The sequence below is a fragment of the Electrona antarctica genome (genome assembly GCF_951216825.1).
Source record: "Electrona antarctica genome assembly, chromosome: 10".
In the NCBI taxonomy this organism is placed as follows: domain Eukaryota; kingdom Metazoa; phylum Chordata; class Actinopteri; order Myctophiformes; family Myctophidae; genus Electrona; species Electrona antarctica.
The window spans coordinates 19,175,830-19,197,022 of record NC_136791.1 but is presented as its reverse complement, the minus strand read 5'-3'; the positions used below and the strand labels follow the sequence as shown (position 1 = coordinate 19,197,022).

The window sequence follows — 21,193 nt, the reverse complement described above, 5'->3', positions numbered from 1 at the left end:
GTGTTTGTGTACAGTCAGTCCCCGTGACACTCCTGCATTTATTCACTTGACAGCTGTGTGGATAAATAAAACAATATATAAATACCTGAGCTCTTGGAGAGAAAAGCTCATACATAGCAGTGGTTGAAGGTAGCCAAGTACATTTACTCAAGTACTGTACTTACGTAGCCTGGTATGGAAATTGCACTGCTTCGGAGCGTGAATCAATGCAGAGGGTGGTGAAAACTGCACAGCGTGTCATAGGCTCCACACTACCATGAACCGAGTCTATTTACCAACAACGCTGTCAGTCTTATGGACCTTTAGTATCATCAAGGACACCTAGCTGTCACCCCAACAATGGCCTGTTATACCCACCCCCTCTGCTCACAGAGGCCACAAAGGACTACAGATAAGAGACCAAATTCACCAGATTCAGAAACCGCTTTTTCCCCTCAGTTATTATTGTGAACTCTAAATCCAAGTGATGGTCCTCCCGCCGGACTAATGAACTCCTCGCTGTACATATACTAACATTTTTACTGTTTATTTACTGTCTATTTATTTATTAGTAGGCCTACCTAATGCTGCTACCAAGCATTCTATCGCTCTTTTTTGCATTCTATCGCTCTTTTTTGCATTGGATTTTGTTGTATGCTTGTGTTGAGACTAAATAAAATCATCCATCCAAGTACCAAAAGTAAAAGTGCTCATTGTGCTGAATGTTCAAAATATATACAACATGAAAATGTATAGGCTATAGGGCTGAAGTTGTCAATGTATGTTTTGACTACAAACTAAAGTTTTCATGTAATTGAGTAAATATTTTCCTCTTAAGATGTAGTGGGGTAGAAGTAAAAGTATTGCAAATTCTAAATACTGGAGAATACAAATACCTCAAAATTGCACTTAAGTACAGTACATTGAGTACATGTACTTTATGTACTTTACCCATGATACGTTCCACAGTGTGCTGTTTTTCTGTGTCCAAACCCCACTACAATAAAACACACTCCTGCCATTACTCAAGACTTACTCAAGACTTCACAGCAAATTAGGTGTACTTGCAATTTCCACCGAACAACGCCTCTCATCTGTGGAGCAGTCGTTCTTCCAATGGCTTCAGGAGATGTAATCAAGAAATGTGATTCTTCTGACCTTCATATAAAACACTTCAAAACATTTTAGATTTTGACTTCAATTTTCACCTTGGCCTTGGACTTCAAAACCATAATCAAAAATATGCACTTGCCTGAACAAGCCATTCGGTAATGTGCTTCACCATGAATGTCTTTAGCAAAATGACCAACTCCTGCTTAGTTTATGTGCAGGTGTGAGTGTGAACTAAATTACAAAAACACTCTACTGTTAAAATGAGGAGAATGGACCCCCGCCTCGTGTGTGTGTGTGTGTGTGTGTGTGTGTGTGTGTGTGTGTGTGTGTGTGTGTGTGTGTGTGTGTGTGTGTGTGTGTGTGTGTGTGTGTGTGTGTGTGTGTGTGTGTGTGTGTGTGTGCGTGCGTGTGCGTGTGCGTGTGTGTGTGTGTGCTCGTGCGTGCGTGCGTGCGTGCGTGCGTGTGCGCGTGCGTGCGTGCGTGCGTCACTTCTTTTGGGTTTAGGTATACACCTGGGTGGCTTTGTTTCCCTGGCAAAATCTCACAACACTGCATGTGTTTTTTTCCTTGAGTCTTTCTGTGATAAAGATCAGGCCTGGAGCGCTCACACTCGGTAAGCTGCTGCTCCGCTGTAATATATGACTGAGACTGGGAAGAAGCTTTGTTGAACGTAATCCAAGAAACAGCGTATCTATAGTGACTCAATGCAGAGGGGAGACAAGCTAAGAGCAAAAGCATCGCTCTCTATCAACATCTAGCAGGTCGCTTCCGACCGAAAATAGAGCCGGGAGCTTCCTGCCTCTTCTCACTTTGATACGGTTACATTATGAATATATCGTCGCTGTCGGCCAGAAACATCATGGGCTCCATTTTCGTCACCGCTAAACCCCTTATCCCTAAACTTCTTTGCCTTTTTTTACTATTTTGCAAAACATTTTTGAATAGTTAAAATGGCCAGTCTACAAGCTCACAACGTGTCAATGTAGATTGGCTAGTTGAACTATTCAAAAATGTTTTTCAAAATAGTAAAAAAATAAAAAAGCCAAAGCGGTGACGAAAATGGAGCCCCATATCTCCATGTCTTAACTTTTTTGTTTTACTTTTGTTTTCTTCGTAAATCAGCTACTACTTTATCATACTACAGCGTCCGACGAATTAAAGCATCAAAAGTCATGCCACGTTTTGAGCTGTTGATCTGCTACTTTTGATGCTTTTGAATTTGAATCCTGAAAAGTAACAGTTTTGGACATATGAGGTTTCCACCCGACAGAGACCATATGCATAGATTCTCGATCATATAATATTCATGTTGTTATATGGCTTGGTATTTTGCATTCATAAAATAACAGCAAAACAAGCCTTCATGAGCCAGGTGTTGCCCTTTGTAACACTCCCAAGTGACCCCCAGGTGTCCTTGAGGGGATTGCAGGGGGTCCCCAGAAAAAAAATACATTTGCATGTTCTCCCCGTGTCCCCTATAGGGTAGGTACACTTACAAAAAACATGCAGTAATCCTGGTCTCTAAACTGCCTAACCCCTGGCCAGCCGGGGTGCCTGATGGAAGGGAAAGGAACTGCTTGGAATAACGTGTTCCTTCCACGCGCTACGTCCAACCGGGGAAACTCCCCCCTGCCAGGTGAAAAGAAGCGGCTTAGACGCCCATGCACTGAAGGAAGCATGAGGTCAGTCCGTTACTCTCCCCGGGTTGGCGGAGGGAGTGTAGAGCCCAGGATTACATTAGATAATTGACACTGGGTGAAAAAAAAGGGTTACAAAATCATTAAAAATACATTGGCCACAGCATTACATTTTCAAACACACTAAAAGGAGATAAAAATAAATAAAAATAAAACAATTAGTGTCACTAACGGAAACAGCTGCAGTATCTAGCTATTAATCTTCCATCTAGTTGATAAGAGAGGACGTACAGTAGTAATGTGAACAGGAAAATGGATTTTCACATGCGGTTTGAAACAATAATTTCCACTGTCTGTATTATGGCAGAGGAGTGGAGGAGGTTACACATGGTGGGAGGAATCCACAAGCAGCTCCATCAGGTTTCTGCTGCTCTCTCTCTCTCTCTCTCTCTCTCTCTCTCTCTCTCTCTCTCTCTCGCTCTCGTTTGCTCTCTCTCTCCCTCTCCCCCCATGGGGCGAGTGCTGCTGGCAGCTGTATGTTGAATCTGATTATGCCAGTAAGCAGTGGTACTGTAAAGTAGCCTGTACACGTTCTCAGGTACTGTAGGCTTTACAAGTAAAGGTCCCAAATTCAAAATGTACTACTTTAGTCGAAGTACGAAAGTATTGGTATCAAAATGTACTTACCAAAAGTAGAAAGTACTCATTATGCAGCGATGCGACACATTGTGAGCTTCCATAGATCAGCTATTTTCAAATGGACGGTCTGAAGTGATTAATTTATGTTTTGTAATAATAATCCAAATCTACAAAGTAACTAGTAACCCACAAATGCAGTGGAGTAAAAGTACATTTGCCTACAAGTTTCTTTCCCAATCATTTTTTGTAAGTATTGTTTATTATTGTACATTTTTCTATAAGTCTATTCTCCCCTCAGGGCTAGCGGGTGGGTGGGTGGGTATGTGTTATTGTCGGTTTTGTTTTGTCATGGATGTTTTTGTTTTGTTTTTGTGTACCATGTTCCTTGTATGAAAATTGGAAATACTCAAGAAAGCGCACATACCTCAAAACTGTACTTAAGTACAGTACAGTAAGTAAATGCATTTTGTTACTTCCCACCAGTGCCAGTGAGTCACGTAGTAAGGAACCAACAGCAACATGCACCATAATCAGGAGGAAAACCTTCATCAATATAGACAAATCCACAGAGTGCCAATCATAACTGCGGTGTCGAGCGGCACTGATGAGAGCGCAACTACAGGGGCAGCGCTCTGTGGATTCGTCTCTGCTCACTGATGTGCATTTAAAACAGTGACACTCAGCCTGAGGGATGTGAGGATACTGCAAATGGCCCCCCAAATAATTGGCAAAACTATGATTTTAAAGGAATGGTGTGTTTAAAGGCTCACGCATGCTCCAGTTTTTAGGTGATACGGTACTCACCGCGGTTGTTGGAAAACTACAACACTGAAGCCGCAGTGATAAGCGACTCACGCCGCTCACCCCGGCACATCTCTCTGTTTTTACTAACTACCAAAAAGGTTCAAACTGGAGTATGTGTGGACCTTTACTTGGCTCTTTTTTCTTCTTTCTACCCATTTCCAGCATTAATGAATCAGCCACTGGAGTAGTGTGGCAGTTCTTACATGCAGAAACACACTGCCTTCTCTCTGTATGTTGGTGTTTTCACTGTTTGTTTTGGTTGCTCAAAAACATCCCCATCTACCAAAACAAACACCAACATACTGTACAGCGAGAGGACAGTGTGTTCCAGCATGTTAAGGCCTGACTCACACCTTCGCAACAGATTGATGTATAGCTGATGCATGAGACTTATTGACTGATGCAAGCTCACAATGCATTTCCAATGGGAGTCACATGGTTTGACACAACATTTGTGTTGTATGAGGGGGTGGGGGGCAGTCGAAACACAGCCGAAAGCCGTACAACACAAATGCTGTGTCAAACCATGTGACTCCCATTGGAAATGCATTGCGAGCTTGCATCAGTAAACAAGTATCATGCATCTAGCATCCAATGTTGTATGCTAGATGCGAAGGTGTGAGTCAGGCCTAACACCACCAGTGGCTGATGACTGCTGCTACGGTATAGAGGGAAATGATGGGCATAAGATTTATTTATTCATTTATTTATTGTTGTTTTGTAAACACAGGGCAAAGTTACATACTGTGCCTTTAATTCTACTGTGACATTAATATTCCTAAAACCTTGGAAAACGAGTTTTCGCTGTTATGCCAATAAATAGGAACATTGATCCAAATGGGAACAGTCATTTAAAATAAACATGCTCTGAAAATGCAGGTTGCGACCATTCACTCTGCCTCCAACTATTGTGAAATGTTAATGTATCATGCAAATTCAAATACTGACACATAATTATAGTCCCTCTGAATTTAAATCAAATCGTAATCCTTTATCTTGGTAAACAGTTATAGCCTGGCCAAAAGGGCTGCTATTGTTGTGATTTTTATTGTGATGCTTATTGTGGTGCTCTGTCATGCTTTGTTTTGGCTTAAACGACTTGTCCAGCTTGTCTGGCATTCTTAACGAGCTGTTGCAGATTTAATTAAACCTGACGGAGGTTATAAATCAGTAGCACTCCAATGTTTTCATGCCAAGGACCCCCACATTTTATATATATGACACCCTATCTGAAAATGTTTGTACCATAGCACCCACAGAATGTTTGTACCATAGCACCCACAGAAGGGAAAACATGTTTGTACCATAGCACCCACAGAAGAGAAAACATGTTTGTACCATAGCACCCACAGAAGAGAAAACAGTTTTGAAAATAATATACATGACACCCTATCTGAAAATGTTTGTACCATAGCACCCACAGAAGAGAAAACAGTTAGAAAATATATATTTTTTTTTTATATGTTTTTTTTTTTGTGGCTTTCGCCTTATTTTTTATGGAGGGACAGACAGTAGGCTGACAGGAAATGGGGAGAGAGATGGGGGGGTGACATGCAGTAAAGGCTGTCGGGATCGGGAGTCGAACCCGCGGCACACTGCCAGACTGGATTACCAGTCCAAAAATAAAAAGAATAGCAGATGTACAAGCTCAAAAAGAGACTACGGATAAACGGTTGAAGATGGATGGATGGATGGACAAGCTTGTTAGCACTTGATCGTTTTAAATCACTCAATGTCCCTTGTACTGTACCAGCTGTCTTGAAATTGCACTGTGCAATTTAGAGATTGCCTGAAATTCCCCCAGTCCCAAACAACACAACTTAACTATGATAAATTCTCACGGTGTGTGCACACTCATTTCTTTGGAGACTTTTAACCTGGCCTTAATTATATACAGGCATTAAATGATGATTCATAGTCTAGTCTAGCAAGATCCCTAATAACTGCCACAGCTCCACACCTTTAGCCAAGAGAAAGGGCTGATTAAAACTCAACTCCCCTGAGCCTACCTAGATTTTTTCCCTCTCCATTTTGTTTTTAATTGCAGGCAAACGATTGAAGTTTAATACCAGAGCATGTGTGGCAGGTGCTTAGAAGAGTCGTTCTCACAAATGTACATGTATTTGGCTACAGACCCCTCTTCTGGAAACATTTTGTGCGAGGGACCCGCATGAGAGAGAAAATTATTCCAGACGTTTTTGTTTTTTTTAAAATAGAAGATCTATAAGCTCACAGCACGGGTGCAGCGCGGTCGCAACGTGGCTGCAGGCGGGTACTATCGGATTGCCCAAGTATAAAACAGGTTTATAGTGGTTGTGGGCCAAAGCACAATGCTTTTCTGTCTCCACAACTAAAATAATAATAATAATAAAATCACTTTAGAACTCCTTCCCTGTCATTCTTTGAAGAAGTGGCAGCTACATGGCCATTAATGCAGATGGTAAGCTGCTTAATGCTCTGACTGAATCCGCACACCATTGAGCTGTTTCTGTGTGCATTAGACCTCGTTCCCACCAGCTGAGTGCAAACGTTGAGACAATTAGCACTTATAGAGTCATTTAGCCTTAGAGCCATACAACAAATCCTTATTATTATTCGTTTTTTTTTTCCTTCTCGCCAAACACCCAATACATTGTCTTTGTCTTCCATTCTTGCAGCCTGGCTGAATATAAATGGTGTAATTTCTTTCAAAAATGGAGCCACATACAGGAAATAACCTTCCGCTAAATATATTGTTCTAATTTTCTTTCTGCGATGCAGTTTTAATGACCGGGAATGAGATGATGATGATGATGATGCCCAATGAACCAAACACAGAGCGTAGGTCAGATAATGTCTGGCCCACATTATGTTGGAGGCTGATGACATTCCAGCTGAGGGAATACATTACTACGCCAAATGAATGAATTACTCTGTGTATACATGAATGTATGCGCTCTCTATTGCTTCGTCTCTGTCAGGTGGAAACCTTGTACGTCCAAAAATTTTACTTTTCAGGATTCAAATTCAAAAATGGAAAAAGTTGAAGATTTAACTGTGCCATGTTTCGAGCTTGCGGATCTGCTGCTTTTGATGCTTTTGTGTGACGCTGTAGTGTGATCAAGCCCCATCGATGCTTTTTAGCAACATTTATATTTTAATTCATTACTTAATTAATATATTTTTTTCATTTTCATCATTGATGTTCATTGTTTAGTCTTGCAATGCCATTGGTCATGATATTTGCATATAAATATCCCCCACAGAGGCAGAAATTCACACAACTTCAAAATCTCTGGACTCTGGTAAAATGTATGTATGTATGTAGGTGTGATCATCAGCTCCATGGTGCTATACACCAGTGGTTCTCAAAGTGGGGTTCCGGGGACCCCCATGGGTTCTTGGGGAGGTTCCAAGGCATCCCCAGCAAAATGTGTTAATAACAGCATCACAATCAGTGCCTCTGCGTTGTATAGCAGAGGGTCTGCTTCGCTTCAATCGTGGACTTGTAAAAAAGGCTTTGACAACCCAAGAGAATTGAAGCCATTCATCTGCATGCAGCGCCAACAACTGTGGACCCAACTAGCCCACTGTGCCAGCACCCCTCCACACCCCACACTCTCTGCCCCACTGCGCCAGCACCCCTCCACACCCCACACTCTCTGCCCCACTGCGCCAGCACCCCTCCACACCCCACACTCTCTGCCCCACTGCGCCAGCACCCCTCCACACCCCACACAATCTGCCCCACTGCGCCAGCACCCCTCCATACCCCACACTCTCTGCCCCACTGCGCCAGCACCCCTCCACACCCCACACTCTCTGCCCCACTGCGCCAGCACCCCTCCACACCCCACACTCTCTGCCCCACTGCGCCAGCACCCCTCCACACCCCACACTCTCTGCCCCACTGCGCCAGCACCCCTCCACACCCCACACTCTCTGCCCCACTGCGCCAGCACCCCTCCACACCCCACACTCTCTGCCCCACTGCGCCAGCACCCCTCCACACCCCACACTCTGCCTCACTGCGCCAGCACCCCTCCACACCCCACACTCTCTGCCCCACTGCGCCAGCACCTCTCCACACCCCACACTCTCTGCCCCACTGCGCCAGCACCCCTCCACACCCCACACTCTCTGCCCCACTGCGCCAGCACCCCTCCACACCCCACACTCTCTGCCCCACTGCGCCAGCACCCCTCCACACCCCACACTCTCTGCCCCACTGCGCCAGCACCCCTCCACACCCCACACGCTCTGCCCCACTGCGCCAGCACCCCTCCACACCCCACACTCTCTGCCCCACTGCGCCAGCACCCCTCCACACCCCACACTCTCTGCCCCACTGCGCCAGCACCCCTCCACACCCCACACTCTCTGCCCCACTGCGCCAGCACCCCTCCACACCCCACACAATCTGCCCCACTGCGCCAGCACCCCTCCATACCCCACACTCTCTGCCCCACTGCGCCAGCACCCCTCCACACCCCACACTCTCTGCCCCACTGCGCCAGCACCCCTCCACACCCCACACTCTCTGCCCCACTGCGCCAGCACCCCTCCACACCCCACACTCTCTGCCCCACTGCGCCAGCACCCCTCCACACCCCACACTCTCTGCCCCACTGCGCCAGCACCCCTCCACACCCCACACTCTCTGCCCCACTGCGCCAGCACCCCTCCACACCCCACACTCTCTGCCCCACTGCGCCAGCACCCCTCCACACCCCACACTCTCTGCCTCACTGCGCCAGCACCCCTCCACACCCCACACTCTCTGCCCCACTGCGCCAGCACCCCTCCACACCCCACACTCTCTGCCCCACTGCGCCAGCACCCCTCCACACCCCACACTCTCTGCCCCACTGCGCCAGCACCCCTCCACACCCCACACTCTCTGCCCCACTGCGCCAGCACCCCTCCACACCCCACACGCTCTGCCCCACTGCGCCAGCACCCCTCCACACCCCACACTCTCTGCCCCACTGCGCCAGCACCCCTCCACACCCCACACGCTCTGCCTCACCCCTCCACACCCCACACGCTCTGCCTCACCCCTCCACACCCCACACGCTCTGCCTCACCCCTCCACACCCCAACACTTCACTAAACCTTACTCCACTGTGCCAGCACCCCTCCACACCCCACACTCTCTGCCTCAACACTTCACTAAACCTTACTCCACTGTGCCAGCACCCCTCCACACCCCACACTCTCTGCCTCAACACTTCACTAAACCTTACCCCACTGCGCCAGCACCCCTCCACACCCCACACTCTCTGCCCCACTGCACCAGCACCCCTCCACACCCCACACTCTCTGCCCCACTGCGCCAGCACCCCTCCACACCCCACACGCTCTGCCTCAACACTTCACTAAACCTTACTCCGTGTGCAGTGGCGCCTAACCTCCCCCTCTTGTTGCCGACGTAGGGCCAAATGTTGGTGGCGGCTGTCAGATAATGTGCCTGTAGCCCTTCTCTGCCTGTCGTCTGTCGGGTGGAAACCTCATACTGTATGTGCAAAACTGCTACTTTTAGTAGCAGTTCCGCTGCTGACATGTGTGACGCTGTAGTATGATCAAGTAGGGCATTGATTTACGAAAAACACAAAAGGGAAAAATAGGTGGATAAGAGGTTTCTGCCCGACAACAACATGGGTCTGTAGGAATAGAGCTGCAACTTCCTACGAGCGATCATTCTATAGATTGCTTTTTCAATGAATCAAATAATAGAGAAGTGTGTTTTATACAAATCATATTATCATATTTGACAAACGCTGAGGAAGGCCATACAGGCCGAAACGCGTCCGTTTTCAGAGGTAAATAAAACCATGTAAAAGGACATACAATGAGTGCTGGCATTTTCTTCATCTCTACTTATATCTTCGAGCCTTGCACCTATAAGGATTTTGTTTGAACCTGGAGTGCTGCGGGTTGTCTGCTACGGCAGTACTATCTCTCAGTACAAATCATATTAACCACACATTTTGTACTTATAATTATACTTCTGCTATGAAAAGCAGAACTGCGAGCTCTCACCGCGACACGTTGTGAGCATGTTCATTTCTCCCCCTCCTTTAAATACCTGGTGCAAACTCGTGATGTGACAAACGTAGGGATGGAATCGTTAATTTTTTATTGATAACGAGCACCATATCGATCAGTCTCGTTCGCCTCTTGTCTTGATTGTTTAAACATGACGTCATGGGCCGCTATGCTCGATAACAGGCTTGATAAGCCCAAAGCTTATTGATAACGGGTACTCAATAAGCTTGTTATCTGATATTTTTCGGGTATCTGTTCTCGAGCGCCATCCCTAGACAACCGTGACTTTGAAGTATCATAAAAATACATTTTCTCACACCAGAACGTGAGGGGAAAACATTACACGTTGCAAAGCATTTCACTCTGCTCTTGTGTAGTTAGTATATTTACCTTTCTGTTTCTCTGTGTGCTATTGCCTTGGTTTGGATTGCACCTCTAATTAACACCCTGAGCAGCAAGGACGGAGTTCTCCACCCTATCAATTGATTGATCAAAAGGACGGAGATTATTGATATCAAAACCGATCGCATCGCTCCACAGGCTGGGAGCGTCTGTTGCACAACATTCAATGTTATTTTACGGTGGGACGTCACCGAATATGTTCCCCCCCCATTTTAGCCAACGAGATCGAAAATCTTAAAACGTGAATAACTCTTGATCTAAATCATTCCGTCCAATTCTAAGAAAATATTATGTGTTTGACGGCCCACTGCGGTCGATGTCTCCCTTTTGACTGATACCTGTCCATTTAAACTCTAGATGGGCCTGCCCCAAAGTTATTAGTGCAGCCGTGCAAAAACAACAGTTCTCAACAGGCCTGAAAATTAAGGCCCGGCCCTACCTGGGCCCTCATCAAAACCTGTACACTCAAGACATTTCCCCCGCTGCTGCCACCCTTAGATCTCCATATGTGTTCTGACGTGTTCTGACATTCCATATGTTGATCTGACCACATCAAACCCTGTACAATCAAGACACGCTCCATATATGGCCAGTACAGGATTCATTCCATATGTTGATCTGACCCCCCATGCCAAAGTGCCAGCACTCGCCCAGCAGTCTGCTGTCACCCAGGTGGATGCGTGCACGCTTCTCGCCCTCAGGCGTCTTACTGGTTAAGGATAGTCTTGTCTGATGATGATTATGATGATACTGTAGCACTCACTGTCCTCTGTCTCATAATGTTAGCACTCTCTGGATACTCAGCCACCATTGCAATGATGAATCCAACTTGTTGCTCCTCTCAACCACTACAGCTGTTATCCGTGGTACATGGACCACACACACAGCGTGCACCGTAGAAATGGCATAAATAATGTATTATATGGGGGGGAAACAGGGCAATGTATGTATATACTGTATAATAATTTCTCAATTGTTTATTTTTCCACATTGGAGCCAGAAACCGGTTATGCTTAGTGAAGGAGGTGATATTCACTGTGCAAAGGATGGGAACAGTCTTGGGAGATATAACTGGCCTTACTTACTTTGCGTATTTACTTTGAGCATTTCCATTTTCCAATACTTCTACTCCACTACATCTCAGATCCATGTTTGGCTGGCATTACGGAGCCCTACCATTTTAAATAATGGTTTAAGCAGTTTGCTCGACCAAACTATGGTTTAAATTGCCCCATGCTGCATTCCTTCCCTGGTTCCTTTTTAATCTCAGTTTTATAATGGTTTTGGAGTTGCAAGAAGGGAGCCACGTTTATCAAAGCATGACCAACTTGCTGGTGCCCAATGTTTGGAATTCAGTTGTGGAACGAGCTGTATAAACACTTTTATAGTCAAGTAATGAAGCTTACTCACTCCGCACATGTGTGCGTGTGCGCTCAAATGTGTGCGTGCATGTTTGTTTGCTTATGTGGGGCGGCGGCGGTGGCCTGGATGGTAACCGCAAGGTTGCCAGTTCGAACCCGGGCTCCCCCAGAGTTACTGTCGAAGTGTCCCTGAGCAAGACACTGAACCCCTAATTGCTCCCGACGTGCTAGTTGGTGCCTTGCATGGTTTCCGCTGCCATCGGTGTATGAATGTGTGTGTGAATGGGTGAATGTAATGCACAATCTCTGTAAAGCGCATTGGATAAAGGCGCTATATAAATGCACCATTTACCATTTATGTGTAAATGTTCTGCATTTATATAGACTGCATTCATACAGCACCTTTCTCCAAAATGCTTTGCAATGTATTTCACATTCATCCATTCCGTTCACGCACGCACGCACGCACGCACGCACGCACGCACGCACGCACGCACGCACGCACGCACGCACGCACGCACGCGCACACACACACACACACACACACACACACACACACACAGCTTGTATGTCAGCTGTTCTCGGCACGCAATACTGTTGGCGGAGTGAAGTGTGTGTATATTGGCCCGTTTGGTCCGCCCTCAGCCCTTCTCTTCCGGTGGGGAGATTATGTTTTCATTCCACTAGTCCTCAATGTACACACGTTCTGTATGCCCCTGCCGGCAGATTGAGTAGCGCAGCTCGGAATCTGTTCTTGAGAGATTACCCGTACACCCCTTCCTCAAACTTACTTATATTTACTAGTAGAAAACAATAGACCTTTTTCATGGCAGCCATAATACTGACTAATACAATTGTAGCATATACACAGGTATTACCAATGATACTAATTACGGTTCTGCTCCATTTAGAGACACAGTAGCAGCACCCTGACTTTGTCTTACCCGAATGGAACGCAACTTGAATTAGTATAATTGGGAACACCTTTGTTTACCCTACTATTTCACGTAGAAATGGCTGCTGTGAAAAGGTCAAATGAAGCATATCAAGGTAATATTTTTCTACTACTGTATGCCACAATAGACAGAGGGCTAATTTCCCTGAGGGCTTTTAATATAAACATATATTCAGAGTCTGACCTGTCTAGACGGCATCATTGACCCTGGCGTGGGTGACCAATTATATACAAGACAAACAATGGTAACCTCAGCTGATTGAAGATAAACATAATGTTTATTTCAGCGTATTCTGCCCATTAAGATTGCCTCTCTATTTTTATTCCAGCAGTCAGCCCGGGAGACTGTTTGAAGAACATACTATTTATCTTATTAAATGAGGAGTGAACATTTTTCAATTGCTTGCCTCTAGCAATTGAAAATCGGCTGTGTGTGTGTGTGTGTGTGTGTGCGTGTGCGTGTGCCTGTGCCTGTGCCTGCATGTGTGCGTGCCTGCGTGCATGTGTGCATACCTGCTGGGCGCTGCAGACCTTTGCCCACATCTCTACAAATGGAACTAAATGGACCATTATGGTCCATTTGCTTCCATTTGTACAGAGTCAGGAGTTATGTGTGTCTGTTTGCTTCCATTTGTACAGAGTCAGGAGTTATGTGTGTATGTGGCCTTATATAATTCACAAAACTGTGATCATTGAAATGAACAAGTTGTAGAACTACTGATTTATATGGCATGTTGTTCATACATGAGGTTTGATGCTTGCCTGGCGTCCTAGTTACTTTGTAGCTCTTGATTGTTTTTTTGCACTTTTTTACCCTGACTATTCATCTGTCTACACATACGTCATGTCCTAGAATGAGGGGATAGGGGAAGGGGATCAAATGCACGTGATTCTATGTTTGACGCAAAACAATCATATGTGTGGCAGCTGGCTCAAATAATATGATTATTGGCAGAATCTTTGAAAGTTTTGTGTATTTCGCGGTGCTGTTTTTATTTTGCACTGCATCGGTGGTTGTTGCAATCACTACTTCACCATATGTTGCGCTATGATGAAAACAACATATATGTAACCACATGTATGTTCCCTAATGCAATTCCAATGGTAACCTGTGTTGTTTTCACCCTAATGAAGCAATGGCAGAATCGGACATGCCCCGACATGTGTCTCAAATAATACTGTGATTGCCATTTACTGTGCACTTTGTAAGAGCCGGTCTGATATGTCTGTTGAATGGCTAAATTGTGATGTGTGCGTGTGTCATGTGTATTATTAGAACAGTGTGTGGCTCTGTGTAATGAGGCTATCTCTCCGGTGGTTTGGCCCTGTTTTAAATCGGTGCAGAAGTTTTGGTTTTCACACAGGGAAGATTATATAGCATGTGGACTTGTATTTCTTGTGTGTGTGTTTGTGTGTGCGCGCCTGTGCCTGTGCCTGCTGGTTAGTCAGTCAGGGACCAATCAGAAGGCTGACAAAGGGTGAATTGGTATTATTGAAGGGAAGAAACGCACGTTTCCAAACTTTTTGTGACGCACGCACGCACGCACGCACGCACGCACGCACGCACGCACGCACGCACGCACGCACGCACGCACACAGACACACAGACACACACACACACATCCAGCCTCAGGTTCAGGAAGAGATAAAAAAGGGAGAGTGATAAGATCATCCCTAGGGCTGAATAATAACCGTTATCAGCCCTAGGGCCAGCAGGGCTGTGAAGCTGGAGTGCCAGCGTGCGCTGAGCTGTCAGTAGTGTGAAGTTGTGGACCACCTGTGGGTAAGGGGATGTGGTAAACAAATCTATCACCCCAACATATGCCCTAAGCAGCCCTCATTCAATCACCTCGGGCAATGATGAATGCCCGGGCACGCACGCACGCACGCACGCACGCACGCACGCACGCACGCACGCACGCACGCACGCACGCGCGCGCGCACGCACGCACGCACGCACGCACGCACGCACGCACGCACGCACGCACGCACGCACGCACTCACTCACTCACTCACTCACTCACTCGCCTCAGTGGCCTCAGTGGCCTCAGGGGCCTCAGTGGCAGTGCTTTGCCCACAGGTTGGTGAATGGCTGTTTAAAGTCATGATGTTCTGCTGACCCTCAGTGGCAGTGCTTTGCCCACAGGTTGGTGAATGGCTGTTTAAAGTCATGATGTTCTGCTGACCCTTATCCCCTCTTGTCATTGCAGCTCTCACCAACGTCAAGCTGTGGGCCATCGATCGACAATGCTTCCAGACAATCATGATGAGGACGGGCCTCATCAAGCACCAGGAGTACATGGAGTTTCTGAAAAGGTGAACACACACACACACACACACACACACACACACACACACACACACGCACACACACACACACACACACACGGTACCTTTTTTCCAATCCAGTGAATTCCTTACGACTCGCGTCAGTACAGCCACACTTCCCACAATTGCACCTTTCTAGTTTTAATAAGAAAGTTTAGTTCCGACATACTATTGGTACGACTGTCATTAGACCGTCAACCTAACCCAAACCCCTAACACCCTAACCGCATGCACGGACCAACGCATGTCGGGAGCGAGGGGTGATTTTCTTCTGTCGGACCTTTGGTATGTCGGATCTGTCGGATCTGCTTGTCCCAAGATTCAAGATTCAATTCAAGATTCAATACTTTATTGCCATGCCAACAGAGTTGATTGGAATTTGTTTCAGTGCTCTAAAAACAGACATACAAATATAAACACATATTCACATCACATCACATCAACAAGTTAAGATACAAAAGTAAAAGATACAAAAGTACAAACATCATATGAGAGAGACCAATAAATAAGAAGAATGCAAAACGTTACAATTCATGAGAGAGAGAGACCAATAAATAAGAAGAATGCAACGTTACAGTTCATGGCGACTGTGGCTCAGGAGGTAGAGCAGGTCGTCCAATGATCCATGGGTCGGCGGTTCGAATCCCGGCTCCTCCTGTCTACATGTCGAAGTGTCCTTGGGCAAGACACTGAACCTCAAATTGCTCCCGATGTGCTGGTTGGTACCTTGCATGGCTTCCGCTGCAATCGGTGTGTGATTGTGTGTGTGAATGGGTGAATGTAATGCACAATCTATGTAAAGCGCCTTGGATAAAGGCGCTATATAAATGCACCATTTACCATTTATTTACCATGGTAAATGAATAGCAATTCCTCGCAGTTCATCGTTCTTACAAAGCTTGACGCTGTAAAGTGCGAGTGAAAAGAGGGGCATTCAGGAGGCGAACAGCCTCGGGATAAGTGCTGTTCTTTAAGTGGGAGGTATTGCACTTTAGAGACCGAAGTCTTTTACCTGAGGGTAGGGGTGCAAAAAGAGAGCTGGCAGGGTGGGAGGGGTCGGCAATCACCTTCTGCATCCTGCGCTTGGTGTGAGTGGAGTAGATAGAGGAGACAGATGGGAGGCCGAGGCCAATGATTTTTGATGCCGTGCGTAACACCCTTTCCAGCTGTTTCCTCTCTAAGACTGTTGTGTTTCCATACCACACTTTGACTGAGAAGACGAGGACACTCTACAGAGCCACAGTGGCTCTGTAGAAGTGAACCAACGCCTCCCCAGTCACACCAAACCTCTTTAAGAGACGTAGGAAGTGAAGCCTCTGGTGGGCTTTACTCAGGATGTAACTAGTATTAACTTCCCATTTCAGGGAGCAGCAAATAGTAGTGCCAAGGAATTTAAAGCTATCGACCCTTTCAACAGAATGGTCAATAACCAGGGACGGGGGCATAATCTCGCTTTTCCGAAAATTAAAGATAATTTCTTTGGTCTTGGCCAGGTTTAGAATGAGGTTTTTCGATAAGAATAAGGTGTGTGAGCATAGGCTGGAGTAACAAGCCCTTTTTAAGGACTAGAGGGACGGTGTCAAACTAGCGCTGAATCCAAGCACTCCCTCTTGGTTCACCAACGTACGTATGTGCCTGCCTCCCCTAATTTCATACTTCAAAGACAATATTGGAAATAGCGGATCTACAAGCTTACAATGTGCCAAGCTTGTAGGCCGTGAAAATGTTTCAACATTGAAACAATTATGATGATTGTGCATGATTATTCAATGTTTCGGGTATTTCCATTTTTTTTCTCAAAAAATTGCAGATCTGCAAGCTCGCAACGGGTTGTAAAACCTGTACTGGTAGTTTTTCCTGAATGACTCCTCTGGTGGTGGTGCCAATTAGCATGGTGATTTTCCAGCCGATTGGAGATGGCGGCAGATGAAATGTATCATCATATTAAGGCCAACTAGAGAGAGAGCAGGCATTGTTTTCAAGCAGCTCCGCATACTGTAGTGCAGGATAAAAGAGAGAGCTCATCAAAAGAGAGAGAAGAACAGAAGAGTGGATAGGTTCACACTCTCTCTCTCTCTCTCTCTCTCCATATCTGCGTTTGATTCACCTGCCACTCTTATCCCCCCCCAGCCCCCACATCGAGATGGTTGTGAAATCTAAAATCACGTGTCCGCTTGCATGCTGTGTTACATAAGTATGTGCTCATCCTTGCATGCATGTCGGCTTGTATTCCCAATATATAAGGTAGGAGTGATGCGTAATAATAGCCCTCAATGCCGTGGTTGGCCTAGGTAAGCCTTTAAGGAGACAAAGGTATAAAAAGTTATGGTTCACGCTATCTCTGTCGGTCTCTCTGTCTCACACGCACACACGCACCCGCCACGCACGCACGCACGCATGCACGCACACACGCACACACGCACACACGCACGCACGCAGTGTGGCTGTTTGTCAAATTCTGCTAAACTTGTGGGGATATTTGGTATAGTATAGGCTAGTAATAGAAGGAAGCACGCTGTGTACTTTCAGACATCTTTTCAGGGGGATCATTTCCTTTGATGGGGATCATTTATTTTGATGGGGGTCATTTCTCTCGGGACACACAGAAATAGGCATCAGTCACAGTAACACAGTGTGTTGTCTGTTTGACAATATTGTCTTGCTGAGGTATAGAGGATCAACACTGTCACAAACTGTGGAACAAGCTTCCAAATGCAGTCGGACATGCATGATAACCCCATTTCCACCGTAGTCTTGAGTAGTACGGTGACCAGATGTCCACATTCCCATGACTTTCCACGCGTCCCACAAATTAAGACGCCGTCCCGCGTTGACAGAACGACGTCACTGCCAAGACAAACAAACGCAGGGATTCCGAGTCTTCCATCTCCGAAGCCCGGAAGGCGTGTATTTTCACAGAAATTAGAGCGCTTAAATTGAGTGACTCAATGCTGGTCATAAAAAGACACGGCATGCGCCACACGCCAGATGGTATATCGTTCTCACATCCTCTTCCAAACACATTGTCCCCTGGTAGACCATGAACATGTCGTCTCTGTCGGGTGGAAACCTCATGTCCAAAAATAAACTATTACTTTAAAGGATTCAAATTCAAAAGTAGCAGATCTACAACCTCAAAATTTGAACTTTGAACTTGAAATCTGCTACTTTTGATGCTTTTGTGTGATCAAGGGGTGTTAAATTACTGGAAGAAAAAAAGGGATATTTCTGCCTGATGTACGTCCGGACTTGTGGGCTGTAATTCTATGGCCTGGCGTGTGCCTGTCTGTGTGTTTTATACCTCATTATGAGCGGGAGGGACCGCCCGGGGCTGAGAGGTGGAGATTTATGGCTCCGTTTGCCCAGTCGCAACACGTGTAGAAGGTTTATATTCCTGGAAGCACTGCAGCCTGTCCGCGACACACATGGAGATAAAGATAAAGGTGCCTGAAGTGAACCTGGTGCTTCAGAGATTGTGTTGATTTCGTTGACGAAAAATGTCTGACTACCTTTTTTCACTGACGAAGAAAAACCTATTAAAAAAAAACTATACGACGTATATTGACTTTGTTAACAAATAAAAACTATACAAAAAATGGTTCGGAGGTAGTAGTGGAGAAGAGATCAAGTAGAAATGAACGATTTTATGTTTGGCTAAGCTTTTATTCAAAAGACTATTACTAAAACTGAATCAAAACGTGCTGTCAAAATCAACACTAGATCACTCAAGGTCCTGAGCAGCATGGGAAATGATTCACCATTATATAACCGAACCGAAAGAACCGAAAAAGCATGAACATGTGTCTGTCCGCGGGTCTGTGGAAGACGCACCAAATGTATTTGGGAGGGATGGCAAACTCCACCTGTCTGCTTTTAACTGGTTAGTATTGTTAGTACATCGTAATCGTTGCTGTCTGGCAGAAAACTATTATATCCATATTCCAACTTTAAAAATATATATAAAAATAAATTAAGGACTATTTGATCCTTCTACAGCAGTGTTTCTCAAATGGGGATACGTGTATCCCCAGAGGTACTACCCCATGTAGTACTTGAGAGAAGAAAAAGAAATGCTGTTGTCGATTAAAGGGGGTTCTTGGATTCAGCAATCAGGAAAAGGGGGTGCTGAAGCCCAAAAGGTTTGAGAACCACTGTCCTACAGCGTCACACAAAAAAAATCAAGTTTAGGTTAGGTTGTTAGTCTAGTTTTAGTCGACTAAATATCGTAATATTGTATTCGACTAAATCTACAATTAATTTAGCTGACTAAAATGTATCTTAGCGGACCGTGATGGCGACATAATGCCTGATTTCTACTTAGCTGCATGCCGAAAATAGCTTCAGCGCGACAGCGTAGATCTGCTATTTCTAATGTGACACCTGTGTGCAACCAAACACAAAACGACTACTTATCCACTAGTCCCTCCCTACCATAATTTTTACTATAGTTTTTATTTGTTGACGAACTTGTCAATATTAGTCTTAGTTTTAGTCATCATAGATTAGTTTTTATTTCGTTTTTATATAGTTTTCGTCGGTGAATAAAGGTACTCTCACAGCAGTTTCCCTAAAAAAACAATGGCTGTCGACGAGGTGCGCAACCACCGTGCACGCTCACCGTCTCACACAGCTGGCTGAACAGGCTGCCAACAACTTGATGATATAATTGACTGTTTCATCATTAACACACTTAAGCTGTTAGAACGGAACTTTTCCCCCGACAACAACAGAGGCTTTTTGTTATAGCGTTAAACGTTTTCCAGCTTGAGGGCTTAACACTCCATATGGTTCCCATAGAGAGAGAGAGAGAGAGAGAGAGGGAGAGAGAGAGAGGTCCTATCTGATTGTCCATTCACCAGCTACGTAGCTGTCTCTAGATAGCCAACGAGCTCGCTGGCCTTCCTCCATCCAGGAAACTCAACCACAGTGTTGGACACAATACAGTACACACATTTACTTGTGTACTGTTTACTTAAGTTAAACAAATGTATCTAGTACTTGTACTTTATACAACGTTATATACTTCTACAAGTTCTACTTCACTACATCTCTGTGTGGCAAATATTGTATTTTTTGTTTTACTCCCATACATTGAGGCCCATTTGACAGCTTGCGTTAATTTGCCGATTTATATTATTATTACTACAAAACATACTATTTTATACGTGGGGCTATTCGAAAATAGCCATCTACAAGCTCACAATCGCTTCGCAACGCAACCTGTTGCACGCGTGTACTGTAGAGTAGTAGTAAAAACAAAACAAAATACAGATGCCAATACTTTGGTTATGTTTAGTCAAGTTATCAGTTACATTACTTTGTCTTTGTCGAGTTAAAACCAAAACTGTTACTTTTCAGGATTCAAAATTCAAAAGCACTAACAGCACTAACAGATCCGCAAGCTCAAAATGCATCAATTTGCACTGCAAAAATATTTTTGGGCCTTTTATTGCCTTTATTGACATACTGTAGGAGGGAGATGGGGGGGTGACATGAAGCAACGGTCGTCGGGATCGGGACTCGAACCTGGAACACGCTGTCTGGATTACCAGCCTAGGTGCCCAGAAACTAGAGTATTTTCATATTGTGGTATCGACACTTTTACTTATGTAAAGTACACCATGCAGCACTGCAACAACAGCCAGCCGGGATCAGCTGCAGCCCCCGGAGCGGCGAGGGCATGGAGGAGGCTGAGCGAGGCGAGATGGTTCAGATTACTGTAATAAAGCATGGAAAATGAGGGGGAGATGGAGAGAGAGAGAGAGAGAGAGATTAGCCAGGGAGATAAAGCCCTTTGTTCCCCCGGCATGGGTTATTTTCTCAGCCCCTCCATAAACATTGGGGCAGTTTTTATTTTTATTTAGTACATTCTCGATAGCATTCACGTGGCCTCTGTACTGTGGCAAAGGAGCAAGCGAAAAACAAACATGAGAGTCCCATTACTCGGA

General features: G+C 45.4%; 1 protein-coding gene across 4 annotated transcripts in view; it reads left to right on the top strand.

The window, feature by feature from the left end:
• Positions 1-21,193, top strand: part of LOC306930510 (cGMP-dependent protein kinase 1) — a gene marked incomplete at its 5' end in the record, with an annotated part of 184,736 nt that overhangs the window by 95,852 nt on the left and 67,691 nt on the right. For all 4 annotated transcript variants that reach the window (XM_079511515.1, XM_079511517.1, XM_079511516.1 and 1 more), the window contains one exon: positions 15,128-15,233. In XM_079511515.1, the coding sequence (XP_079367641.1) occupies positions 15,128-15,233 (106 nt within the window). The remainder of the gene's footprint in view (positions 1-15,127; positions 15,234-21,193) is intronic.